The 27,690-nt window shown below is 40.6% G+C and overlaps 2 protein-coding genes across 7 annotated transcripts in view; one reads left to right on the forward strand and one right to left on the reverse strand.

Annotated features, from left to right (window-relative positions):
- The window catches only part of raf1b (Raf-1 proto-oncogene, serine/threonine kinase b), a 41,852-nt gene extending 20,775 nt beyond the window's left edge, over positions 1–21,077 (forward strand). For 3 of the 5 annotated variants that reach the window (XM_062987057.1, XM_062987059.1, XM_062987058.1), the window contains 17 exons: positions 2,994–3,103; positions 10,675–10,894; positions 11,083–11,198; positions 11,559–11,661; positions 12,064–12,221; positions 12,574–12,648; positions 13,425–13,578; positions 13,849–13,873; positions 14,024–14,124; positions 14,516–14,633; positions 14,721–14,805; positions 15,050–15,226; positions 15,807–15,853; positions 16,069–16,187; positions 16,651–16,782; positions 17,006–17,140; positions 18,960–21,077. In XM_062987057.1, coding sequence (XP_062843127.1) covers positions 10,694–10,894; positions 11,083–11,198; positions 11,559–11,661; positions 12,064–12,221; positions 12,574–12,648; positions 13,425–13,578; positions 13,849–13,873; positions 14,024–14,124; positions 14,516–14,633; positions 14,721–14,805; positions 15,050–15,226; positions 15,807–15,853; positions 16,069–16,187; positions 16,651–16,782; positions 17,006–17,140; positions 18,960–19,100 — 1,887 coding nt within the window. In that variant the 5' untranslated portion in view covers positions 2,994–3,103; positions 10,675–10,693 and the 3' untranslated portion in view covers positions 19,101–21,077. Of the gene's footprint in view, positions 1–2,993; positions 3,104–4,761; positions 4,800–5,406; positions 5,456–10,674; positions 10,895–11,082; positions 11,199–11,558; positions 11,662–12,063; positions 12,222–12,573; positions 12,649–13,424; positions 13,579–13,848; positions 13,874–14,023; positions 14,125–14,515; positions 14,634–14,720; positions 14,806–15,049; positions 15,227–15,806; positions 15,854–16,068; positions 16,188–16,650; positions 16,783–17,005; positions 17,141–18,959 lie in introns of those variants that run through there. The other 2 variants (XM_062987060.1, XM_062987061.1) reach the window with 2 other exon arrangements.
- Positions 21,078–21,943: 866 nt separating this feature from the next.
- Positions 21,944–27,566, reverse strand: mkrn2 (makorin, ring finger protein, 2). Of its 2 annotated transcripts, none has more exons than XM_062986290.1 (8): positions 27,484–27,566; positions 26,545–26,673; positions 26,210–26,361; positions 25,406–25,722; positions 24,729–24,943; positions 24,496–24,606; positions 23,943–24,087; positions 21,944–23,254 (listed from the first exon to the last, which is right to left on the reverse strand). In XM_062986290.1, exons 1-8 carry the CDS (start codon positions 27,507–27,509, stop codon positions 23,105–23,107), a joined length of 1,245 nt encoding a protein of 414 aa, XP_062842360.1. In that variant the 5' UTR covers positions 27,510–27,566; the 3' UTR covers positions 21,944–23,104. The 2 variants fall into 2 exon arrangements, with proteins under 2 accessions (XP_062842360.1, XP_062842359.1); XM_062986289.1 differs by having other exon boundaries at positions 23,901–24,087.
- Between the last annotated feature and the right edge of the window lie 124 nt (positions 27,567–27,690).

Genomic DNA, 27,690 nt, shown 5'->3' on the forward strand with positions numbered 1-27,690 from the left:
TGGTCAGGGTTGCAGTGGGTCTGGCACTGACACCCATCTCACCCCTGTAAAAAGCAATTCATCCCTAACGTGATAAATCCTCTCACTGCTTTTTTTTTTTTTTTTGCCTTACTGACTAAACTAATTATTTTCATTTAATAATTTTCATCAACCGCTTTCTCCTGGTCAGAGTCACGGTGGGTCCGACACCGCTGAGATTCAAACCTGGGTCTCAGTGGTGGTGGGCTAGTGTAATAAACTCTGAATATATCCTTTGTCACGGACCTGGCAACCAGGCAGTTGTAAGGGGGGATGAGTATGATGAAGGACACTTACCAGAGGATTTACGCTCAATCTGGCAACACTGTACAGCACTGCACACGGCTCACCAGCAGCCATTCCGCGCACACGCGCACACTAACGGTGGAGTCCATCACACCTCCATGTAAACAAACCAAACCTCTCATATACTGTTCATTTTAATAGATTTAATCATATTAATTCCCTGTTAATTATTTTATTATAGTTACAACCATAATCGTCGCATTCTTTTTGATTTGCGTCCTACTGTACTAAATAAAACAGCAACTCTCAAGGGGATTTTATTATGACAGTACCAAGCAAACAACTACATGCTGGAGACGTTGGTACGATGGCCAGTTTTAACATTTGCAATGTTGTGTTAATGTATTTGAAAAAGTTGTAATAGAACACTTTATTATATATATATATATATATATATATATATATTTGCAGCGTTTCACTTTGCTTCAGTGTACATAAGCACAACATGTTCAGAACCATAATATTCATTATTAATTTGGTCCCATGTACATTTTCCTTAAAAATACCACTTATTAAACTATTCCAACAACAGCAATTCCTTTAAAAACAGGTAATAAATACATTTAAGAGAGAACATGTATACATGAACGTGTTGAGAATATCCACCTTTAATAAGAACAGTGGTAGCCTAATGGGTGGAGCTTTGAGCCAACAACTGAAAGGTTGAGAGTTTGAATGCAGCCACTGTTGGACCCTTGAGCAAGGCCCTTAACCCTCTCTGCTCCAGGGGCTGTACAATCGCTGGACCTGCGCTCTGACCCCAACTTCCAAACAAGCTGGGATATGCGAAGAAAGAATTTCGTTGTATTGTACACTTGTATGTGTATATATGACAAATAAAGGCATTCTATTCATTCTAATTACCGTAACTGTATTAGTACTCGGCTATAACCATCTGTAGAGAGACAAATGAAATTTGTCCAAGAGTCACATCTGGCCAGTGGTATCACATTTCCATGAAAACATTCACTTTTGTACCTGGTTTCTGTGTGGTTTTTGCCTCAAGCTAAATTATTCATAATAAATGCAGCACATAGTTTCTGAACATGGCATACTTAAATAAATAATGAGTGCTGTATATTTTGTTTGCTGGAAACAATTCAGAGAATATCTGTGAACATACAGCTTCACTTATATCTGGTAAAAATAAGATATTAGTTGCCTTTTGTTTTAAAAGGTTCTAAATAGATTATTTCTGGAAAAAGTTCTTACAATATTTGGCTATGAACAGCAGTGGAGGGGAAAAAAAACAAGACAAAACAAAAACAACCGCAGCAAGGCCTTCTCAAATCTGCACCGTTTACTGTCAGACAAGCTTGATCCTCAACATAAAATAACAAATACAACTTACACAACCAACAGAAATCTTGGAAAAAAAATCCCTATAGGCTTACCATTTCATTTAGTTCTCCAGGTGATTTAAATTAGTTAGAAATACTAGTTAGTCTGCTTTTTGGAACACCTGTATGAATCACAGCTGTTTCTTTAAGATCCACATTCAGGAGGCAAGGATAAGACAATGTTCTATATTCCATGATGATAAGGATGGCATGTATTGTTATTGTTGTGTGGTTTGAAAAAAAAACCAGGATGAAGTCAAGTCCATTGAGATTTTATAGGAAATTCTGGTGCACGATACAATAGTGCTCCAGTATACCACCACAAACCATTCAGGACTTTCCCAGTGTGATGAAAGTGTTTCGAGATTTAAATTGTGGTCATACCCTACGTTAGCTCCATGTATTAAAACATTCTAGAATATTTCAGTATGATACTTCTACACATGTGTGTTCTTAATAAGAACATGAAGCACTTAAAATAGTGTGTGTGTGTGAGAGAGAGAGAGAGAGGAATCATCTTACAGATGCAATGTGTGTTCATCACCGTCTCTCTCACTAAACACCAAATCAATACTGCACTCAGCTCCTCATCTCTCACTCTTAAGGTGGTTTTGCACATCAGTGCTTTCACCTCACTGTCTACTGACAGTCATGCAGCAGTGCAGCTGTAGAATGTATAAAATGCATGAACATTTACATTACCTGTATACAGATACTGTTTTCCAGCTTGATTGAGCTGGGGTCAGAGCGCAGGGTCAGCCAATTACAGGGCGCCAAAAGGGTTGATGGCCTTGCTCAAGGGCTCAACTGTGACTGCTTTGCAGAGCCTGGATTTAAACTCCACAAAGTATGTAAGTTTAAGTTTTCAAAGACACAATAAATGTAAATGTAAATAAGACAATAATAAAATAAATCCTTAGCAATTAGAAGTGGGATTCTGGTATTGATGGTATATTTAGTAGTAATGAGCCGTAAAGCATTTTAAATGGTTTAAGATCACAGGCTCCATGTTACTTTAATCCCCAGTATCTATGTATTCCCTTCATCTGAGCATTTCCTAGCTTGCTTTTCAGATGATGCAAGCCTGAGGGAGAACCTTAAACCTCTCTGGTAAGGAACTGATGGCTCCTCCTCGGGCTGCTCCCTCCTGCCATGTGAGCCGGGTGCATTAGTGATGCCCTGGGATTTACACTGAGAGAAAGAGCCTGTAATGACTAGAGAGTTTCAGGCTTTCAGTGAACCTTCATGACTAAAGAAAATACTTTTTTTGTAGAAATGATCTGAAATATTGGCTAAACCATGGATGCATTCACTGCTTTATTCAATCAGGTCTTTACAGATTGTGGGATGTAAAAGAGAAGATCCGAGCCGTGTGGGTTCTTGGGTGTTTCTGAGATGGACTGGTTGTTAAGATGGGCTGATTTTCTGGAATGATTCTGGTAAGTGGAGTTTTCATATTTAAGCAGAAACTTGCTTCTAAAAGCACTTTCTTTTTCCCTCATTTTATTTAGGTTCTTTATTTTTATATTAAATTGTTGACTTGTTTCCTTGCTTCTTGTTACTAGAATCTTCTTCTGTGTGTAAAATGATGTAAACTAAACATCTGTCAATGAAAAGCACTAAAGCATGTATGGTATTGCATTTCACTCTCTAATGTCTGGATCTAAAAATGAATCTTTAATATGATGATTGATAATAAGATAGAACTTCTGGTTTAAGTGGTTTTACGATTCACCAACTACAAATTAATCAGTTCCTTGTGATTTGATTTATTAAATGATTTACATGCTAAAATATAAATTCTTGTGTCAGCATGTTCGTCAAAAAAGATTTTAGTTTATTCAGTATTTTAATTAATGTGACTTTATATTTAATTGTTCTATTAATGTAATACACAGTCTAGCCCTGTGATGGATTGGAGCTCTGTCCAGGGCATTCCTGCCCTGTGTCCAGTATTTCCTAGAGGAAATGGACTCGCCACAACCCTGACCATGATAAAGCAATGAATAAAAATGAAATGTAAATGATTTAGTCGATCTAGTTTATTCAGGCGTAGGATGAATCCTAATAAAGCTCATTTCTACTGCTAGCTCAGAGGCAGAACTAGATGACCTACAAAGTACATAACGTTCAGTCCAGTAGTTCTTTAATCTGTTAGCCGTCAACCTTAAACGCTAAAATTAAAAGTTCAGTAGAACAGGATGATATGTGGTCACTTTAAACACACTGGACTGTTTTATTATGGGTGCTGTAATATATTACTGCTGTATTTTTGTACTGAACATGCACCTCCTAACAACGCTGCTACACCCTAACACTTAAACGCTTAAAACATACAAAAGGTCAGTAAAAATAAATTAATTAAGAGGCTCATCACCAGAGAACTACTGTCAACCTCGAACAGCTGGCAACCTCAGTATCCACATACTAATATGATAAAAACTTAACATTTATACATTACTAACAATATTTAGGTACTAGTGGTCAGTCCTGGTCATTGGTGTAGAGAGACAGGGGTATCTGTAGCCTAGTGGTTAAAGTACTGGACTAGTAAGCATAATGTTGCTGGTTCGAGCCCCACCGCTGCCAGCTTGCCACTTTGGGGCCCTTGAGCAGGGCCCTTAACCCATACCTGCTTAGAATGCCAAAATGTAAATGTAAAATGAGTCGCCTGTAAACACTGCGTACACTGGACAGGCACCAATTCCTCGCTGGACACCACACTCACCCATCCATTCACTTAGGCACAAATCAGGTGCAATTAAGAATAGCCAATCCACCTTCCACATGTTCTCGAGAGGTGACACAGCTAGTAGTGTGGCTGCCGCACATCAGTCACTTTGTAAGGACCTCAGGGTTTTTTCGTGGTACTGTGCTCCCAAAACTATGCAGAAGGTGGATTGGCTGTATATGTGAGAGGGTAAATGAAAGATGGATTGGTGCGTGTGCCAAATGATTCCAAAAAGGCGTGATCCTCAAAAGCAACAAAGCCCGCCTCCTCAGCTCCGATTGGCTGTTACTTAGTTCTCACGTGCGGCTCTCGGAGCCGGAAGGCCAATCACAGCGCAGGAGGCGTTCTTTATCGGAATACGGGTGGGGGAAAAAGTGCAGCGACATTTCTCCAACTTTTTCCTGGTGAGTAGTTCAATTTTCTTGTTTCTGACACGCTGGTCTTATTAAAAAGCACTTTAAACTGTTTTAGAACTTTTAACATGTAAGTGCAAACTTGCAGACGTGCTTAAACAAACGCGGATGCGTTGAAGAGATGCAGCGGATTGTATAGTGCAAATTGTGCAATAATGGATGTTGCTCAGATCAAATCAGCTGCCATGTAGCGTTGTGCGTTTTTCTGGAATAAAAAGAGCATTTTATGCGGCAGTGTTTGATAATGTTTATATTTTTAGAGCAACACTGACGTTTGGAAAGACAACTTGGGAAAAAATGGTGTTTACTTTGCGTACATGTTTCCTAGTGATGTTCATTAGAATCCCTTTACGGATTCGAATCCTCCAAACAATTCTTCTGATTGGTGAATCAATTAGTGATTTCGAATCATTATACGCATTTGATTCGTCAATCAACATATTTGTTTTAGAGGAATCGAATCAGAAAAGTGAGTCGAGTCGCCCGAGTTTGATTCAGTTGATACCAGATCAAATCGTTATTTAAAATTAACGGTCACAAATTTAAACAGTAACGGTTAAAACGGTCACCGGTCGTCTGTTATACTAAATAACACGATCAATAATACAATATCAGCTTAAATGCATCGATAAAATACCAACACCCAGGTAATATTTAAAGAATTTTTAATAGTTATACAGAATAGCAATTTATTAAGTATGTTTTTGTGCTAAGAATGATCTAACAACATCTTTGATATATTTGGAAGCTGGTGGAGAAAACATTGGAAAGCTCATTAATTTGATCACAATAACAAACACTTAACGTGATTTGTTATAAATTAATAACTAATCAGTATTTTACATCATTATAAGTTTACTAACAAAGTTAAATGAACACTTCTCAGCCAATCAAAACAAAAGCTGATAGAAAATTAGACTCCTGGCATTCAAATAATCATTTAATATATTACTTGGTGTAAAGAGCACATAACCTGGACACCTGAGCAATGAATAGTGTTTGTCTGTTTTACAAGGATTTGAAGGTGATGATTCACACTTTGGTTCCATTCATGACAGGACAGGTAGATACAGGTTACCCCTGATTCATGATCAAGTTTAATGTCAAGCGCCTTCATGGGCAATTCTGTATCTCCAATTTATGTCACTTACTAACCGGACCTCCCGGAGGAAACCCGCACAGACACACACTTTGAAAAATCCCACAGATGGGGTCATAAAAATACCACCTGCATGCCGATTTGTAAAAACTTTTAGGTTCAATGATGACCAAAGAAAAAAAAAGTCAATTTTACAGGAACTGGTGCAGCAATGGCTTCACAAAGACTTCTGAAAGTTTCTTTGCAGCAGCTAATTCACAACAGAATTCTTTTTTTTATTATTTATTATTAAATGGCTTGTCCTTGAGGCTGATATGCCCTGTAGTGGGTAAAATACTTTTTTGCAATCAATTGTTAAGCAACTCTTTTTCTTTAACTGTTAGATTACTCGCTTGTACATTTTTAGTGAGCTTAAACCCATCCTTGCTCATACAGGACTAAATACGTTTGGTCTTTCCTGGATTTCCTTTCTCATAAATGTGTGATTGCATCATGTGTTTAAGTTCTTATCTTCACTTTTTTAAAAACATCAATTTTATAAAACAGTGTTTACAAATAAAGTTGATTAGAAAAACAGGTCGAATACAAATCACTGCTCTTTTTTTTTTTTTGCAATTTACATTCTGTCCCAACTTTCCTGGAAATGACATTGTAGATTTTGAGTTTCCATGATTGACTTGCAAAAATTGTTGTAAATAGGTTGATCAGATTATTTCCAGCATCTGATGATTTGCAGGTTGTTATCAGATTGTTTTGTTATCTAAACACTCCACTGCTCAATACTGAAGAAATCGTAATGCTCTGTGGTTAACTGTGGAATTAATTCACCAAATCAAAAGGATAGAAAAAGCAGAAAGAAAACATTGACTATTGAAAATATTTCCTTCGTGCTGATAAGTTAAAATAGATAATGCATTTCTGTATGTACGTCTTATCTATTAATTAGAACAGCATATACTTCAGGTGTTTTGGGTGCAATGTGTGTTTTAAAGTTATACAAAAGTTTAAGTGATTATTTTTCATCTTGTTTCTTAGGAAGTTAGTATGAAGCAGCATTCATTTAGCTGCAAGAAAGTAGCACAAGTTGTTTTAGTACTAGACCTAGACTCTAATGTTTAAATTTGTGACGCAAGAGCTGCAAAACTGGTTCTGATCATTTCTGTCAAGTGATCACGTGAATAAGCAAATTTGTCCATTGATTTTTTTTTCTCCTTTGTGCAGTCGGCTTTATTCCACTATTGTTCTAAATAATAGATTCTCACATGATCCCTGGTATAATTCTGTTCATGCATTACTGGAAAGCTAAATTCACAGTGTAATTGCACCTTAGCTTGAGCTGAGATAAAGATCTAAAAGTGCATTTAGTTTTTGTCAGTGCATGAAATATTACCCCCCTGTTGTGTATGGACTGGCTCATTATCTACTTGTTTACAGAGAGCGGGTAGCGTGAAGTATTTATTTAGATGTGTAAGTGACCTTAATCCTCAGCATTGTTGTTTCAGACTGCTCTAAATTCATAAGCTTGGTTTATACTGTCTCGAATAAACTGCAGCTTTCATGGTTTATCAGTGCCCTAAACAAGTGATTTGGTAGTAAACAGGTTGTATTGTCTGTCCATACAGTTCTGCAGGCTTCAAGAGGAGTGATGGAATCATATTGTCTCACTGCTTAGACCTGAAAAAGAAAATCATCAACCACCTAGTTATGGCCAAAAGTAGGACGACCCCATCAAAATTATTATTTTTTTAACTGATAGTCAATGAATTTATTTAATTGTTTGTAGTTTAACATTTAACTGCCGCATGATTCTAATTGAGAGTGCAGTGATGCAGTGAGTGACGTGCTCACTGTAAGATCCCATCACTAACTAGTGTGATTAATGGTTTTATTTCTCTAAAATAGTTTGACATTCCAGTTTCCGTTCCTATATGCTATTTTTACACGCTGGTCTGCTGGATCAGGTTGGTGTGGGTAAAATCCTGACTTGCAGTGCAACCACATGCTGATGGAAAGATCAACATTGCAACTCTGCATTTTTTTTCCTTCTTTTTTTCCTCTTTTTTGTGCGAGTGCGCCGACCAGCTCAACAAGTTTGTCGTGTCTGAGAGTTGCACTTTTGTGGCTCTGCAAGCTTGATTGAGATAAGTGAAAAGTACATGCACCTGTTTGATAATAGTGGCCTGACGCTTAAATAAATTATGAAGCTTTTAGTAAAACTTTAACTTTGAAGACATTATAAATGTCACCCACAGGGCTCTGCAAGAGCAAGCCTGGTACAGCATTCTCTAACAATTCCAGCTGTATAATAGGGACGGGCTTTTGGGCACTTTGATAGATTGAGTACTCGGCAGAAAAATGAATGAGTAGTCATTATGATGGAGGGTGGGGACGGGAGGCTCGGTTACACAGATTGGTGGGTGGGTAGGGGTGTGTCACTGCCTTACACTGCAAGGGCAAAGAATTATTCAACCACTTTTGTGTTCTTTAATAACCTTCTCTTAGATACTTAAGAAATATCTGCCAATAAGCATAGATGCTTATGTTTAGAAGAAACAAAATTAATCTTTAGTTCCCATAAAGCCTTGCTACTTTTAAATCTCGTTATAAATTTACTGCACGATTAAAGTCAGAAAATCGGCCATGCCATACAAGCTCTTTTACCTTCTTTATAAGATAAGATAACACTTAACAACCCTTGACTTTTAGCATTGTTAGAGGTTATTGACTTGTGGAAACGTCCAGATTTCTTTTCTTGACCAACACTTAATACTTCTCTAATGTGTCCCTTTTATGCTTCCTTTAATTGCATGTGATGTAAAAGTTCTATTTTTGGATAAGCAGTTTCCTATGATGCTTCTAACTTCATACCCACATACATCCGTGGGTTCGGAGTTCTTGGGGTCATGTGCTTTTTTTCCCTCTAAACGTGACGAGCAGAAGTTTTGTTTCATCTGTACTATTTTTGTTCTGCTGCGTGCACATTGTTGATGTACATCTCGGTGCTTTAAAATATGAGCTGCAGATGACTATTTTGTCACTTAAAATTTGTCTTTTACAGCTAGGCTGGGAGCTTAGAGGCCTTCTGGCCTATTATGACTGCCCACCACTAGGGTTCGAATCTTAGTGATGCTATCAGCCGGCCAGGAGTCTACACATACATGATCTACACAGACCTGTTGCGACCCTGACCAGGATAAAGTGGTTCATGCATATGAAATGATAGCTGAGCAAGTCATGCAAAAGACATTTTTATTTCACTCATCTTGAAGCAAAAGATAAAGTTCCATTCCTCTAAATGATGTGTGTTATAGAAATGTGCATTTTTTTATTTTTTATTTGAATGACCTGATTAGGGGATTGGATTAGGGGGATATTGATCATTGATGACATTTGTGATTTCTCTGGTAGTCATGCCTATCTGTGCTTACATGTATACAGATTGGTAAAGAGAACTTAAGCTCAAAGGAACTGATACTGAAACTATCGTACCATGGTGACTCCTCATAAACACGAATTTCTTACAGATGTTTTACATATTTACACTACACGTCATGTTGCTGCATATTTAACAGTGGGTTCTGCTCCTTCAGCCGTACCATTTGCATATAATAATAGAGCTATGCAATCTACATATACAAGTACAGTGCCAATAGATTGTTTTATACGTAGGAGCTCAGAGACTTTTAACAGTGCACTGTCATGTCATAGTCATGTCATAGGCTGCCACCTTTCCAACAATGACTTCCTCAAATTCTTGCTCTGCTAGAGCTGCCCCAGTTAACTGAAAGTGCTGTTATTGTGAAGTGACATTGTGTAGGAGCCACACAATAGAAAGGCTGAGTGTGAAACCACATAGAATATTGTCTGTTTCTTGGTTGCAACACCAAACTGTTTCTGCATGCGACATCACAAGATGTGTTAATATTTAGCTTCATGGTTTCAGGGTTTCCACCCCCGAGCTGTCTTATGCAAAACCAAATTAACCATTTGCAATGGCGAGCACTGGCTGAAGTGGTGTAAGGTCACCACCACTGGATGCTAGAGCAGGAGAAGCACACATACCACAGCATGCAGTGCGAAAAATGCCAGTTTTTAGAAGGTCCTTTCCTGTGCACAAAGTGACCTAAAAAAAAAAGGAACGGTTCGTCCTGAACTAGTATAGTGTACACGGTGTGTTTTGTGTGACATGCTAATTATTTTGACTTGATGATAATCAGTAGAGCTACATTTCTCATCTGATGATTCAGCTCTTGCATTCCTTTTGGTTTTACTAATGGGTGAGTGCAAAGAAACGTGCCACATAGGTTAAAGTGCAAATGTAATGTCACACAAGTTTAATGCAAGTTCTGTGTGGTAAATCTGGTAGAACCACTGAAATATTGTGACTTTATAAGCTGCAGGACTTTGCTTTTTGTGTGGTTTCTTCACATTGTAATGCTGTAGCTGTTTCTGTGATGATTAAATGCTGATTCTGGTACATTTGGACCAATTTTCCATTTAAAAACAGTACTGTGGAACTATATTTAGCATGTATCTGTATACAGAATATTTAATCTGCCCTTAAAAAGGCAATAGAGCAAGTGTATGTGTGTGTGTGTGTGTGTGTTGGTTGTTGAATAGCCAGCAAAGTTAGCCTCTAAGGTAGCAAAAAAAATGTATGTATGTATTTATTTTATAATTTCAGCAGCTCTGATCCTCCTAATCTGTGCTGACCGCAGCAGTGAAATCGAGTGATTGTCACGTCTTGCTCGTCTTTGCTCGTTGTAGATCGTCACTGTCCAGCGTGATGGAGCAACTTCAAGGCGCGCTGAAGACCCTCGGTAATGGGTTCGGATTCAGAGACTCCGTGTTCGAAGATTCATGCATGTCTCCCCCCATCAACAAGAGCTTTCCATATCGCAGACGCTCATCAGACGACGGGAAAATCCCAGACGCATCCAAGGCAAACACTATTCGAGTCTATCTGCCCAACCATCAGCGCACTGTGGTTAGTTGGAAAGTGAACTTCCTGTTTTATGTGTCTCTGAAACTCTCTCGTCTTTTGTTGAAATATTTCCGTACGCTGGATTTTGTGATGCTTGTGCTGTAATACAGTAATTATCTGAATGTTTTCTGACTCTTGTGCATGCCCTGCTGAGTGCTGAGCTACTTCAGTGTTGTTTTGTGTTCCGTTAGGTAAACGTGCGTCCAGGCATGACCCTGCATAACTGCCTTATTAAAGCACTTAAAGTACGAGGCCTTCAGCCCGAGTGCTGCGCTGTGTTCAGACTCCGACCAGAACAGCCCAGGAGGTAAAACATGTTTGGAGGTGTATTCATACTGATAAATGTATAATACTGCAGAATTATGCTTGTTATTAATATTTCAACTAATCAGATATAGTGTTGTTGATGGCTGGAACCTTTTCAGTACATAGGTGTTTAATCTTGGAAATGGGGTTGTGTTAAAGTCATAAATGGTATCGATCTTTTGATCTTTAAAGTAAGGCAACTAACCAAAAAGATTAATAGCCTGTGATATTCAGCGACCACCACAGGACCATCGCTGAGCGGACAGTTATCAGCTGAATCATTCTCGGCGCAGCAGTGATTGGACAGAATACTAAACAAAATATCTTTCAACATGCTCAGTCTTTCTTCATCTGATTATAGCAAAGCATCCCGTATGGACTGGAACACGGATTCTACCTCGCTCATCGGAGAGGAGCTGCTGGTTGAAGTCTTAGATCACGTCCCCCTGACCACGCATAATTTTGTAAGTTGCTTTCAGAGACGCCTGAATGGTCCATTCGTTTAGCACAAGGACCACCAAAGGCGTGGGTCTGTCATGTCATTTTTTACCGTCGAGCGAGCTTTAGCAGATAATTTTGGGCAGTGAGGACACATTTTTAGTGGGTGTCAAATAGCCCTATTTTGAGGAATTGGGAGTAAATATGTGGCCATGCTGCAAAGATAAAAGCTCTTTTGGTGGCACAGTGAAGCAACGGGTAGCACTGTCGCTTCACATCAAGTAGGAACTGGTTTGATTTCCAAGCTGGGCGGCCAGTTTGCATGTTCTACCTATGTCCGTGTGGGTTTAATCGATTTGTATTTGCACTATGATCCTATGAGCCTGATATATTTTGACCGATCATTTTTTTTCCTCAACACTTAACAGGTACGAAAAACCTTTTTGAGGCTGGCCTTCTGTGACACGTGCAAGAAGTTTCTCTTGCACGGCTTCCGATGTCAGACGTGCGGGTACAAGTTCCACGAGCATTGCAGCACCAAAGTTCCCACCATGTGTGTCGACTGGAGCAACATTCGACAGCTTCTGTAAGTTTATCTTGTGAGGGACTTTTGTGGAGCTCCTGCATCCCAACATTCCTCCTCGCAGGTCTCTCACTGTTCCATGTACTAGACTCTCCTCATTGGGCGGCAGATCTTTCAGTGCTGCAGCCCCTAAACTCTGGAACTTCTCGATCAGTACTTCTGTCCTTCTTCTATCATATAGTTTTTTCTCTCTTTCTTCGGGTAATTACCGTCATCTGCTGTAGTTTTGTTGTAAAGTGACCGTAAGATTGTAAAAAGCACTGCATACATAAAGCATTATTATAATGTGTGTATTAGTAAGCTGAGGTGGTACATTGTATGTTTTATGTTTGTTTTGTTTGTTGTCCTCTCCTAGTTTGTTCCCCACACCTGGAGAGGGTGGCGCTCCATCACTACCACCTCGATGGAAGCATTCCAGAGCGCCTGCCAGGTTTGTATCGCATTCCTGCCACGAATGCATTAGCTTCACTATGGCACAGTAGATGCTCAGTCATTGTTTTAAAAATATTTCACATAGTGCTTTGGGGCTTGTGCGAATAGTTGGTTTAGGATAATGCTGAAGCTGAAACCCAGAAGACACAGAGATAAAATCTATACATGCATTAGTGCTGTTGCGATTGTATTCCTACATGCTGTGATCTTGTGCTGCATTCAAACAGATTTTGTTTACTGTGTTTATTAAAAACTAGGCTGAAAGCTGAAATGCACCTCGGAGGGCAATTTAGAAGCAGCCAATTCACCTTTTGCAATGTTTTGGAGTTCCTAAAGGAATTCTATTTTTATAGGACACGTGTATATAGAGTCCTAAGTGACTAGAGGCAGGACTTAAACCCAAAATGCATACTGCAGTGCTATCCCACCACTGTGAAGATCCAAGTTAAGTCTCAGTGATGCCACCAGGCTGGTTGAAAAGTTGGACACTCAACATGTACAAATAGGCATGTTTGAGGGAGGAAAGGCCAGATAGCCAGTTCCTACATATATTAAGGCTCATCTTAAGAATCTGTAAAGGAGTGGCCAGGCCAGCGGCTTCACACGTGTCGAAAGAGATCCGTGCTAGTCTGCGGCCCTTTTCGAGCCAGCGAGGACGGCATCCAAGCGACAGGGATCACCAGAATGCTCAGGGCAATCGCGTAAATTAAAAGGTGTAACCAGTACTCGTATTCAGGCAATTTAGCTAATTTTTTCCCCACTTGTTTTTTTCAGTTCTCATTACAGACATTCCACGCCTCACGCCTTTAACTATATAGAACCGTTGCCCCCCTCCAGTGGCTCGCTCTCTCAGAAACAGCGCTCCACCTCCACTCCTAACGTCCACATGATCAGCAGCACCCTGCCTGCAGGCTCCCTTCCGTTCGAGGTAATACGATCAAACTTTCACATCACTAAAGTATTACAGTCACGTGTGTTGGCATTCTCTGATGAGACCACATACGCCACTGTAACTGTAAACAATAACAATCGCAACAACAATATGGGACTGTATTATTTTGGTCAATAAATTTGGATTAACAGCATTTCCAAATGTGTAATTAAACAAAACTGTAACATCACTGTACGGGTCAACAGTTTTTTTTTTTAAGCTATTATATTTAACCAAACATCCCATCCTGTTCTATTTCGCCAACAGGATGCTTTAAAAGGTCAGGACACAGGTAAGATATGTATTTTTTAATTTATGCATTTTAAATACATCTAGCCCAATCTAGTCGTATCCTAGTATTACCTAGTTGTATCTCCTGGCATAAAGACTGGTTGTCATGTCTGTGTGTTTGTGTATCTTTTACTTTATGACCCCCACACAGGAAAAGCTCCAAATCTCAGTCCCACAGGCTGGTCCCAGTCCAACAACCTCATTCACAGAGAGAAATCCCCGACAGCAAACACTCAGGATAAAAACAGAATCGTAAGTATCGGCTGGTCACATTTACCCCGCCCTTTTCTTTTAACCCCCTTGTCCATACTTACAAAGAACTGGATCAGGATGAAGTGAATGAACCATGTTATTGAAAAAAGAACATTATTCTTAAATACTTAGCAACGTATTCAATTCAGGGACAGTGCATGTGACCTGGATTTGATCCTTGCTTTAGGTCACAGTCTATGGTACATGTGTACACTGCTTTCCTCTGGCTAATCTGGTTTTCTTCAACCTTTTAAACCCTGCCCCGTGCCTGCTATTTCCGGGTGGCACCGGATTCACCCTGTCCCTGACGAGGATGAAGGGACTAGTGAAATGAATGAAGGAAAAAGTGTTTTGTCATAAATGAAGAAAATGACCTTTTGCTCTGCCTTAGTGGCCGAGGGAGAAGAGAGATTCCAGTTACTACTGGGAGATCGATGCCAGTGAAGTGGTTCTGCACACCTGCATTGGATCAGGATCTTTTGGCACAGTATTCAAAGGGAAGTGGCACGGTAGGTATCACCACTCCGATCTTGTCTTTAATCGCCATGCTGAAGAGTTGGTAAAGCAACTTGTTTCTCTGTACGTTTCTCTCTTAGGTGATGTTGCAGTGAAGATTTTAAAGGTGAAGAATCCAACGCCGGAGCAGTTTCAGGCCTTTCGCAATGAGGTGGCAGTACTGAGGTGGGAAATGCAGTGAATCAATGATTCATTTTCGCAGCTCTCATTAGGGTTCACTCACTATAGCCTATTATTTGGGTCGACACAGTTTTTATGCCAGACTTAATATATCCGGGCATAGGACCGCAACTAAAGGGAGCACTGATGTGTATCTCTGTGACATCTGTGTGTGTGTGTGTGTGTAGTTAAAGTGGGTGGTAGTAATTTATGCTTTTGATATTTCTCTGTATGTAAATGTCTGCTACAGGAAGACACGGCATGTCAACATCGTATTATTCATGGGCTACATGACCAAAGATAACCTGGCCATTGTAACCCAGTGGTGTGAAGGAAGCAGCCTGTACAAACATTTGCATGTCCAGGAGAACACACTGCAGATGTTCCAGCTGATCGACATCGCCAGACAGACCGCACAAGGCATGGAGTGAGTTTGTAATGCCAACAGAGAATTCCAGCTTTTATTGATAGACACTTTATTCGGTAATTCTGCATTAATGCCATTCTGTCATACTGTCCAAGTATCTGTTCATCTGGAAAAAAAACCCATGAATATAATAAATATTAACATAAAGATTCGAGAAGGGCGCAACTGCTTTTTCACGACACTGTAGTACGTTAGGCTCGTATATTCATCAGCACGTGTTGAGGGTTGTTGTGTGACTTAGGGAAGCGTGTGTGCTGTGGTTAATGAGGCTCAGAGGCATTTTCAACAGTCAGCAGCTTCAACAGCAGCTTTTGTGTTCAACGCAGCAGGTTAAATTTGGACTTTTTCCACCTCTACAACAAGTAAATGCATTTATTTTTAGTAATGACCTGAGTTCACTGTAGCTTGGCGTAGTCGTGTTTATATGAAAACATGGAGGGATTTTCTGCACTTCAGGCTAAAGACGGAGATGAGTTGGCCAGTTATGCTGCACTGTGCAAAAATGGAGACACTAAGCAGTGTGTATAGTGTGTATAGTGTGTTTTGTATCACATTGACAACAATCTTTTCTTTCTTCTAGCTATTTGCATGCCAAAAATATCATCCACCGGGACATGAAGTCAAACAGTATCCTTTACATAAAGAAACGTTTTCTGATTTTCTGTTTGTTTTCGACTGTGCTGATAATTGGCTATTAACAAGCGTTTTTATAATTAGAGAATAAAGCATGAGGAATAGGCCGTCATATATAAAATAATCAACAACAGAGGTGTGATGCATCCCTAGAACAAAACCTTCATGACACATTGTCTCCAGACATCATCCTTAAATCCTGTCTCCAGACATTTTCCTTCATGAAGGTTTAACGGTGAAGATCGGAGACTTTGGTTTAGCAACAGTGAAGGCGAGGTGGAGCGGATCCAATGAAGACGAGAAGCCCTCAGGATCCATCCTCTGGATGGTAGGTCCAAAAACATGCTGAGTGCACCGACGCATTTATTTTCACCTACTGCCTTAATGGAGCCACCCAGAAACACTTGGACAGGGGCAACAGACACCCAAATGCTTGCACACACACACACCTGAGGGGGGGTTAAAGCAGGCAGCCCAAGTACAGCATGTTTTTTGGAAGTGGAAGAAAAACAGTACGTGGACGGAATCCAGGACCCGTGTTTTTCTTGCTAGTCTGTAGAGTTAAACGAAGCCACGCTGATTTTGGGACACACTGGCCTACAGGTATTGTGTCATCCTGGTCTGGTTGATCACATATGCACGTATAATAACGAAGTTTATCGAAGTTAACCTCCTATTTAATTGAACGGACACAGTGGTGTCGTAATACATACATTAGTACACTACGTTACACAGTAATGAGCGCCTACAAGTCTATTTAACCTCGGTAAACGCAATGTCCCGTGCTCCAGGCTCCGGAGGTGATCCGCATGCAGGATCCGAACCCCTACAGTTTCCAGTCGGATGTTTATTCCTATGGCATTGTGCTGTACGAGCTAATGACCGGAGAACTTCCCTACGCCATGACTGCAGACAGAGACCAGGTACCTACCGGAACCATCACCACAATCATTTATAACGAAACATCATACTCTAGTAGATCAGTATGTCATATTATGAGAACTGTTAGTACTCTGTAAGATACCATTCATGCCACCACCAATTGTCATTGTAATTGGCTAGAATTGTAAGTCACTTCGGATAAAGCCGTCTGCTAAATGATGTACGTAAACGTATAATGAAGTCACGTTCTCCTCTCTGTGGTAGATCATCTACAGGGTAGGAAGAGGGTACCTGTCTCCAGACCTCAGTAAGCTGTATAAAAGCTGCCCTAAAGCCATGAAGAGACTCGTCGCCGACTGCATCAAAAAGTCCAAAGACGACAGACCACTGTTCCTTCAAGTAACTGAATCTTTTTTTTCTCATTTCTAATGTGAATAACGTTAGCTTTACCTCACAGCCGTGGACAGTCCAGGTTGCTCTTCCACATACATGGAGTGTGGCTGCAGGTTTTTATACTGACCAGGCAGGAGATACACACAGATCAGGTCATCTTTGTCATCAAATCAAGTTATTTCAGATGTAGTTCCTGCCTGGTGGATATTTAGAAATTTCGTCCTCAGACGATCACATATGTAGCAGCAACGTGGAATCCTGTCGAACCTCCTTTCCTCGTGTATATCCAGTTGTGCCTGCTGATCGCCTGGTCAAGTTAAGAGCTTTAAATCACAGGTGGTGCTTCGGTCTTGAGCACTAGTTCACCAACGCCGAGTGCCTTCACTTCATATATTTTTGATTAATAGGAGACACACTGAGTGGATTTGAAAAGGAACCTGTAGTTACACTGCCATAACAGGATATTTTGGGTGAATCAGTGTCATTACATGACCTAATGACAACGTACATCTTTCATGTATTGGTGTCTTATCTAGGGTGTGACCAGTTTGTTAACTAACAGGATCACTGGGTCAGGTTTTGGCATGTAACGGGGAATGACGGTTGGATCTCCTGTCATTTGAATTCTTTATTCTTCACTTTTTTGAGGGACTTGCGTGTGTGGCTGTCGCACTAACCGCAGTTTTGAAATACAGCGGTATAGATCAGCCAACCGCAGGGCATGCCAAGCAACCGCAACACCGCCATGTTCATGTTTTTTCTTTCTTTCTTTCTTTCTTTCTTTTTTTCTTTCTTTCTTTCTTTCTTGTTGCAGGTTCCATCTTGTTTTATACGCTTACATTCGGGCGTAATAAATGTTAAATAAGTTCATAATGAAATTGAGCTAAGAGCATCATTTTCCCACAACCTGTTCTCATGCGTTGCTGCTGAGTGTCAGAGTTTGTGTTTTAAAATGGAAACGATGGCAACAGGAATTATAGGCAAGTTTATTAATGATCAAATTGAGTTCACACACAATAAATACTTGTAATTTAGACTATATTCAAACAGCCTCGGCGTACTAAAGCACTTAATGACGGTTAATATGGCATTGCAGCCTGCAAATATTCTCTTACTGGCTTGCTGGAATGATTTAGATGTATTTTTTCGTTGAATAAAAATGTATTGAAACGAATAATAACTTGAAATGTAGTTTATATTGTTATGTTAATTATACCTACTAAATAGATGGTTAATAGTGGCGCATTAATAACCGGGCTCTCTAAAGTCGCATGCAGGTACAGTACACGTGTGTATTAGTGTAACGAGCACCATCAGAGAGACTGTTAGTGCCGCCGGGAACATCGCTACCCCACTCGGATCCTCTCTGGAACCACATCAGGTGAACATGTTGGTTCTTCTAGCGCGCATGATAACGCAGGTTTAAGGTCTTACAGACTTTATTCTTTATTCTATTTTTTTTAATTCTATTTTGATTAGATGTGCATTTAAAATATTTAGCCTAAACACTTTTTTTGTTTCACAGTGTATATCTAGCCCAGGCTAGAAGCTAAATTTAAACCTTTTTTAATAGAGAAAAGACGCGCGTCCCTGCTCTGTTCTGTATTTAACATTAAACACGCATTTCATTTGTCTTAAAGCCGTCTCATCTTCGTCATTATAAAGCAATAATATACCGAATCGTAGCCTAACAGTAAAGCTTGTTTATATAGCTCTAAAATCCAGATAAATTAAGTAATTTTCAAAAAACCAATACCACTGTGTTGAGCCACGCTGAATACCGCAAGGGGAAATCTTTCACTGCGACTGTTTCTGTGTTCTGTAGATTCTGGCCTCCGTGGAGCTGCTACAGCACTCGCTACCCAAGATCAACCGCAGCGCATCCGAGCCGTCACTCCACCGAGCTTCTCACACGGACGACATCAACATCTGCACCATCACCTCCACCAGGATGCCTGTCTTCTAAACTGGACACCGTTCAAAGCATTGAAAGCGTCGTTGCTAGGACTTTTACTGGAAAGAGACTTGTTCCAGCTAAGCACACTGACTGTTTTTAAATCTCTGAGCACAAGGAGCGCTGCTGTGGAAAAGGCAGGGTAGAATCCTGCAGTGTTCGGTGATGGAGGTAGTAAACGAGGGAATTTGGGCATTGCTTTAATTATTACAGGAAAAGTTTGGTGACGATGTTTATAGTTTTCCCTTTACTCCAAATGTAATTGTTTTTAAATTAGCTTCTTCAACATAATCAGTAAAACTATTTCTCATATATATACATTCCAGAATCTCATTTTTTAAGGTGGACTGGTCCATATTTTACTCTTGCAAATAAGCTGGAAATATCTGGTGGCACAGTGAAACAGAATTATTAAAACAATTTAACTAAAGTAAAACTTAAAAAACCAAGAAGCTTCTTTTTTTTGCACAGCTGCTTGGTAAACCTAAAGCTTGCTCGACTGTGAAAAGTGTTCCGTGTTCCAGCTTCTGATTCGTGGAAGACCTGTTGCTGTTCTGTAAAGTTTTACTCCTGACTTTGGCAAAAAAAAAAAGACCACTGTTCCATGTGTTTTTTTTAATTGGGTGCAGCCAAACAAGCCATATGTATATATGGGCACAGAGAAGTCACCAGGTAGTGTCAGAAATACTTGACATAGTGGTAAATTCTAGAGTTTACAGACATGTTTATGATCTGTACATACAGTAACTTCTAACTTCCTGCTACAGTTCTGTTGTGTGTGTGCTCATCAAGGTTCATTATCAATAAAATGACATCAGAATTAAGCTTAAAGGGTTTAGAGATTTCATTTCTATCAACCGCTTTATCCTGGTCAGGGTCGTGATGGGTCCGGTTCCACTGGGAACACTTAGCGCAATCCATCCAGCCCTTAGACACAGCCAATCAAAGCTGTGTGGACGCCTGGCAGTAGCACCACCAAGATTCAAATCAGGATCTCGGCGATTGCAGGCTAGTGGAATGGACGGCCGAGCGCCGCCAGTAGTACTGCTTATTTTATTTAAGCAGTATGCTTTTATTTTTTAATTTTAGTTCTTTGTAATCATCCACAAGTAGAAAGCAGCTGAGAAACACTGTCCCACCACCAGGTTCGTCTGGCATTACCCGGCACTGGCTTGAGTTTGCCATGAAGTTCTAAAAAACATTTTAATACAATAAACTTCCATTATTTTTTAGCTTTGTTAGCATTACAGCAACACTACACTGCACATCGAGTACATTTGGAGTAACGGGAAAACCATACATTTGATCTTTCACTGAACGTCTAGTTTGAAAAGCCTACAGAAATACCACATGAGCGGACCATGGACACGTCCACAAGGCACTTTGTTTTTAAAAAAAAAAACACCTTTTTTTTTTATTCTTCCTGCTTTGAAGTCTGTGCTGTGAGATACAGCATGCTAGTAAATGTGCTGCTCATAAGCTACACTTCAGGTGATCACTTTCTATCTGGGCACAAGTGCTAGTTCATTCCTGGCACAATGTTTTTATTTCTAAAGGACCTGTGTTGTTGTGCAGCACCCGCTGATCTGGAATTCCTCACGCGTGCTAAAACTAACGGGACGATCCAGCACTGTTTATTATCCCCTCCTCCAGTCTGTTAGTAGGTAGGTGAGGATGGTAGTGACGTGAGTGTACAGATTACAGATCCACAAAATATCCTCGCACCTCTGCAGGTACAGCATCAGGTACTGTACAAATATCCATTTGATTTTGTTTGTCTAGGGTTGTACTTATTTTTTTAGGATCTGAAAGAGCCTTCGCATTAATGAATATTTGTATAATTATGGCATTTTTGTGATATATTTTGATGTTCTTGTTTGTCAGTGATGACTACCTTGTGCACTTCAAAGACTGTGTGATGGATTTTCCTTTTATTTTAATAAAAGTGGCAAAAGTTTGGATGCACTCGTTTTGCCGTATTGATTTACAGTCAGATCGTGTTTTGCCTCATGTCTGAATTCTCTTCATCAGTTCAGTCAGCAGTTAAGGTGCTGGACTGGTAATCGAAAAGTCACCTGTTCAAACCCCATCACTGCCAGGTTGTAACTGTTGGACCCCTGAGCAAGGCCCTTAACCTTCAATTGCTTACACTGTATAGTCACAGTACTGTAAGTCGCTTTGGATTAAAGACGTCCGCTAAATGCGGAAAATGTTAAACCGAGCTTTTATGGCAGTTGTAGCCTAGTGGTTAAGGTGCTGGACTAGTAAGCGAAGGGTCATGGGTTCAAGCCCCACCTTAAACAAGGCTCTTAACTTTCAATTGCCTAGAAAGTATACTGTCAGAGTGCTGTAAGTCACTTTAAATAAAAGTGTCTGCTAAATGCAGATGTGACTCCATGGTTATGTCAGAGCACCGGGCAGTGAGTGCATTTCATTGACAAGTTATCGAGTCCTTGATGAAGATACATTACTGTAAGCAACTTGCAGATGAGCCTTCTGGTGCACTCATCTATTTACACAGAATGCTGACGGGTCTATAAATGATGTGAAATCTAGAAGTCAGGAAAAACCTGCACCATCTGAATCAGCCAAACGGTTCCACCTCTATTACTTGACTAATGTGTTTTAACACTAACTGATGCCTCCGATTTCTTGCTCCTACGTCCTTCTGCCAATCTGCCATCTGTACTATCTCATTTTTCTAAATGCGTTCCAAGAAATCAGGAAACTAGAAGGCTTTCTAAATGCGAGGACACATCAGTAGGTCCGACATCCTTCAGCCCCCTTCCACACATCTGCAACGAAGCGATCAGCACGTGATCGCCGGGACGAACAAAGTAGAGTCTAACACTTGATTTGTATTTAATAATGCTTCATTTATTTTGACTGATGCCAGTGTTGTGACACGGTTGGTAACACGTCGACAATAAGTGACGTCGGTTTCAAGGTTTCATCAGCAATATAACAAATACATTCAACCTTGATTCCTGCGTCCTCGTTTCCTTTTCTTGCTTCTCTTACTCGCGTCCTGAAAGGAGTTGGGAATGAAGGAAAGGAAACAAGAGGACAACTGGAATTCACCATCATGAATAGTGTTTCTCTCTTAACTGGGAAAACTGTCCGTTTTCCTTTTAATGTCGTGCTAAAGCAAACGTTTGCGATGCAGCTTCACTGTGCATGTTTTATAAACGTGGTTTCCCAGCAGAGATGAGAGAACCATGCAATATTAAGATGTAGTTTAGTGTGAGGAAAGAATCAGACCTTTTCTTTATTAGTGTCAGTTCATTGTCAATCAACAAGACAAACTGTAGCATGGAATAATGCTGTCGATCTGAAAATGAGTTACCAAGAACTGCTGGTGACTATCAGTGAACCGATTCTCAATAAAAACTTGATTTTTAGAATGTTTAGATTATTAAGTCTGGATCCGGAGTTTTCTTTCAATATTAAAGATAAAATACTGCATTAAATATACAACCTGTAAAACATTGTATAAACATTTGATAAACAGTTCTTGGTAATGAAGTCTGACGTCCTTAAATCCAAGTGTAGACGTGCCTTATAAGGTTTATTAACTTTTATAAATGTATGGTGGTATTTAAATAAGGTCTTAATCATTCATAAATAAGGAGTGGTTACAATAAAACACCTTTTCTTCTAAAAAATGTTACAGTCCATGTGTATTTGTAAACTGATCGAAGTGCAACAAATACCTTATTTTAATACACAATACCGGTTCATGATTTTCTTGATATATTTTTCTTTGGATGTCGTACTAATACACATCAGGAAAATATAGCAGCTTACAGAAACAATACATTTACTACTGATAAATAGTGTCGTTCACAAAAATGTACCACAGGTAAACAGTTCTTTTTTTCTAGCTAGAAAATCACCTCAAACTACAAACAGAATTACCAGTGAGTACATTTTTATTGCCTCGTCAGCGTACACAGTTACCCAGGCAGAGCAGGCTGGGCGTACGGCTCTGAAGGACCGACGCACGGATAGATGGATCAGTGCGATGCCGATGTACCACTCTCCTCTCCAGCTCCGGACAGCTGCATAAACAGTTCTCCCAGTTCATTCATCTCATCCTCGAACTGCGGAACACCCCGGTGCTCGCGTTCCTCGATGAAGTCCCACAGCCGCACGGAGTTCAGGAACTGCATAAATGTATAGTTATGTTTATTTAGATTTATTTTGCCTGTGTAAACTAGTCAGATTCGATTTAAACTGAGTCTAAAATGCTGCCTAATAGAATAAAACATGTCAGAACCTCAGTGTGCAGTAACATCCCCAGCATTTTTTAATCATATACAGAAGAGGCCAAGAAAAGTTAGAAAAGCTGCATAAAAGTTTGCTGTAATACTAAATTTTAGACATCAAGGGATGAGTAAATCAGCTTTGAACTTCGTGCTACACACTGCTATTTCCACTCAACTTAAAAAGTCTATAGATAAGATCTATTGAAGTGTATCAACATTTTTTGGCCCCCACTGTATATGTATATTACAAATATTATAAAATGTGGATAGAGTAGCTTAAACTTTATAAGCAAGCACCGACTAAGTCATCCCTCCTCAAACCTGTCAGTTGGTACTCGAGACGGCTTACTGTGACGGCCCCTGCTGTTTCGGAGATACTTCTATACGGCCACAACATTTATTATCTGCCTGACTGTCACTTGCAGGACTGCTGCTCTTCTGGGTCGTAGTTTTAATAATCTGGCTCATCGGTTTAAGTAAACTAAACACATATGTTCTATTTTCTTTATTTCATTAGTATTGTAGCTCCAGTCTAACTACTAGCCTCTGAGCAGTTTGTAGTGTTGAACAGTTTGGACAGAGTTACCCGGACGTTTCCCTCTGAGCTGAGCTGCTTTCTGGGTTTATCCGGTTCGGCCCGGGTTCCATCCGGGTAGGCGTGCATGTAGAAACATTTTCCTCCAAACGGACAAGTTCCTCTACCCTGATCAAAATACTTGCAGGGCTTCTTACTGCAAAACACAACAAACGAGCATTTTAAATAAAGCTTTTTTAAAATAAAATAAAGAGTCTAGCATTACTCATAACATCTAGAATCAATTAGCTCAGCTGCTCCTGTGTTTGGGAGCAGTGTCTTCACATTTCAGTTTTATTACTTTTATCCGGGCTTGGGACTGGCACTGAGAGCACCCTGACAAGTGCACCTCCCAATGGCCAGACTGGTCAGTGTAACTGAGCTACAGATCAGTTAAACCTCATATTGCAATGTATTTATTCATTTATTATTCACACAGAAAGGACCCCGACTGCTCCACCTGGGGATCGAACCCAGGACCTTCGTGCTGCGAGGCGACAGTGTTACCCACCGACCCGCCTCTTATTGCTAAGTAAAAATGAAATGTCATGATTATTAATCCTACCTTACACCAGATTTAAACTCCTCGATGAGACGGTTCTTTTCCTCCTGATCCTCCACCCAGTACATGCTGGGAATCACAAACTCCGACACCACACGGCATTCTGGACACGACCTGCACATGTAAACACGCATTACATCTATTCCAGCATCATCCTATTCTCTTGCTTTTGTTTTATTTACCATCATCAGCACCTCCGTCCCAACAGTTCACCGCTATAATAAGCTGCTACTCACTTGATGATCTTGTTTTCGAACTGCTTGGCACAGCGCCACTGGCGGATGCAGGCGAGGCAGTAGGTGTGGCAGCAGCTGGACAGGATGCCGAAGCGCCGCTCGGACGGAGACGCCTTGTCGTAAACCACCTCCATACAAATACTGCAGACTTTGTCCTGACTCTGCTGCACCGCGAACGCCTGCTCCATGTCCTTCTCGAACGCAACCATACACACCTGAGGAGCGAAGATACCTGCTGATGTAGTGTAGCATGGTTTCATTTCTGGTCACGGTCGCAGTGGGTCTGGTTACACCGGAAAACTGTGCACAAACAACAGCGCGCCAATCCAGCGAAGGGCTTCACCCACCCCTACAAACATCAATCATGTCTGTGTAGACGCCTGGCTGGGCGATAGCAGGCTCGAATCTCAGCTTTGGTGGGCTAGCTGTGCCACCTGAAAGCCTGCATCCACATTTTATCAGTGCCTGACCTCATAAATGGTCTACTGACTAAATGGGCACAAATCCCCTCAGATACACTCCCTAATCTTTAAGAAAGTCATCACACAAGAGTGAAAACAGTTACAGCTGCTGGGATAGATGGGTGGTACAACTGCACATTAAAATCAACAGTTTTGGAACAGGACGTCCAACAAACTCAAGGTCAAGTGTCCACATACTTAGGCACCTTCGCTCACCTTTTCATGTGCCGCCCTCTGCTCAGGGTCATACGGGTGCAAAACCTGCAACCTGCAGATCTCACACATGTCACCATGTAGATACGGGCACGTATCGCCGAAGTTGCACTGACCAGCCGCGGCGTAAGGGCAAAGCAGGGGCTGATGGGAGGCATCAGGATACGAGCTCGCTGCAGCCGAACCCTCCAGTCCAGCACGAATGGCGTCCAGGTAGCTGTGAGGTTTGGCCTGAGAGATGGCGTCCGTGTAATCCCAGCTGTCCAGAACCTCCGCGCTTTCTGCGCTGTACGGCGGTGCTCGACAGTCGCTGCGTAGAACTACACACAGAGAGAGAGAGGAGGGTTAGAGAGACACAAACCGGCCTAACCGAGGAGTGGTGCATGATCCCGACGCACTCGTTCTGATGAGGATCCTCCTCAATCAGCGCACATGGACGTTCTAAGGACTTTTTTGAACCTAATAAAACGTAATGGGCCCATCAGTGGCAACCTGGCAGTGGAGGGGCTTGAACTAGTGACCTTCTGATTACCTTAACTGCTGAGCCTTTTGTAAAACTTTATTGTTACTATTGTATTGTAGTGTAGTGAGACAGGAGCTCGGTGGTTAAGGTACTAAACTAGTAATCGGAAAGTCAGAATATTGCTGGTTCAAGCCTCTCTTCTGCCGCTGTTGGGCCCTTCAGCATTAATATTATATAATAAACTGTGTCAACTGACTGCAGCTTAATAAATATAATTCTGCACATTTTTGAAAGACGCAGTCTCTAAGTAAGGCACCCACTATTAAAATAAGACCTCAGTGTACCTCTGTCTCTCAGCACTAGCGGTTTCTTAGTGTTTCTGGGGGCACTTGGTGGCGGTCCAGGTCCCGGAACAGAGGCTCCCGTCATGCTGTCTCTGTTTGTGTGATCAGCCGGCGCTCCACCTCCACGACCGCCTGGTTTGATGTGGTCATATCTAAAACAAAAGGCAGCTTTATACAAATTGGGGCTGTACGATCATCTCTAAAATGATAAGTAAATGATTACAGCCACTAAAAATATATAAACCTTCACCTCCCCAGTCATAAAGCCAAATCCACACTGATCAACTGTCGGATGCGACAATCAAAATGAAAAAGAGAATGATTGACAATCTTACCTGCACCGATCGCCGTAAGCACACATGCCTTTCTGATAGAATTTACATATTGTGGAAGGTTTGCTAGTCGCCAGATCATGCGAGAACATGCACCTGCTCCCCTCTCGACACACACCATGAACAAAATACCTACAAAAAAGAAACATGATCATATCACAATGAAGCTTATGAGCAGCTTTCAATGAACAGTCTTAATACTGATATTTTCAGAGGCAGTTTGGGGCGATGTGCAAAGCTTCACAGCTGAGCTGTTGTTTATCCTGAAGGCTTCAATTTAATGTTTTCAATATCATGATTTTGCAGAAATTTAACAAACTGATTGGCTGGAATGGATGAATCCTATGATGGTGCCATGTTGAAGGTCAATCATGGGGGAAAGAAAGCACAACCTCCTACAGTTAAATTCTATTAAATTCTATGTTTTATTCCAATCCAAGAAGTCTGGAACTCCCTGTTGAGCCTGGTTCCTATTTATAATATTTATTACCCTGTCACTGTCACCATTGGCTTCTCATTAAGGGTTTTGGACATGGATTCCTGTCCAGTTGCTTTGAGACCATATTTATTTATTTAACTTGACATTGAGAATCCAGGTGGGAAATAATAATAAGATGTTTTATTTTCCCCATAACTGTATTGTACTGTCAGTGTTTGTCTACCTGCCTGCAGCTTCATTTTATGGACCTGTTAGTACATGATGTGGTGAAAACAGCTAAATAAACTCATCACGTTTTGACAACGTAGTGATGTGACCTGTAAGACTGTAACGCGGGTAATTCAGCATGTTAGCATGTAGCTAACCAGATTGCTAACACCGCTTACGCGACAGCATTTCAGCATAACTTCTAAGTCAAACCGTCTCCATTATCGTATGATACAGTATAGTTTATCTAATTATAAAGGTTTAGTCCCATATCATTAGAATTAAACGCGTGTTACCTGCAGGTGACCTGTTTTGTTGACATCTTTCACCTCACACATACGCACTATATATTTTTGTTCCCGTTCAGTTGCGTTACTGCGCAACCTTTAACTTCCGCCGACTGCACAGCACACTCTGTAATGATTAGTTCCGCGCCGTCAAACACAAACTCAAAGTATTTAATCACTTTTGTTTTTATTATTTGATATATTTCTAAAGCATAC

The sequence above is a fragment of the Trichomycterus rosablanca genome, chromosome 24 (genome assembly GCF_030014385.1).
Source record: "Trichomycterus rosablanca isolate fTriRos1 chromosome 24, fTriRos1.hap1, whole genome shotgun sequence".
Lineage (NCBI taxonomy): Eukaryota > Metazoa > Chordata > Actinopteri > Siluriformes > Trichomycteridae > Trichomycterus > Trichomycterus rosablanca.

What these genes read in the sequence shown, in the direction of transcription:
- mkrn2 (XM_062986289.1), bottom strand. Translation starts at nt 27,509, where the DNA reads ATGTCAACAAAACAGGTCACCTGCAG. An exon ending in ACAAAACAGGTCACCTGCAG is followed by an intron (nt 26,674 to 27,483) that starts GTAACACGCGTT and finishes TCTTTTTTGTAG; the next exon opens with GTATTTTGTTCATGGTGTGT. An exon ending in GCTAGTGCTGAGAGACAGAG is followed by an intron (nt 25,723 to 26,209) that starts GTACACTGAGGT and finishes CTCTGTGTGTAG; the next exon opens with TTCTACGCAGCGACTGTCGA.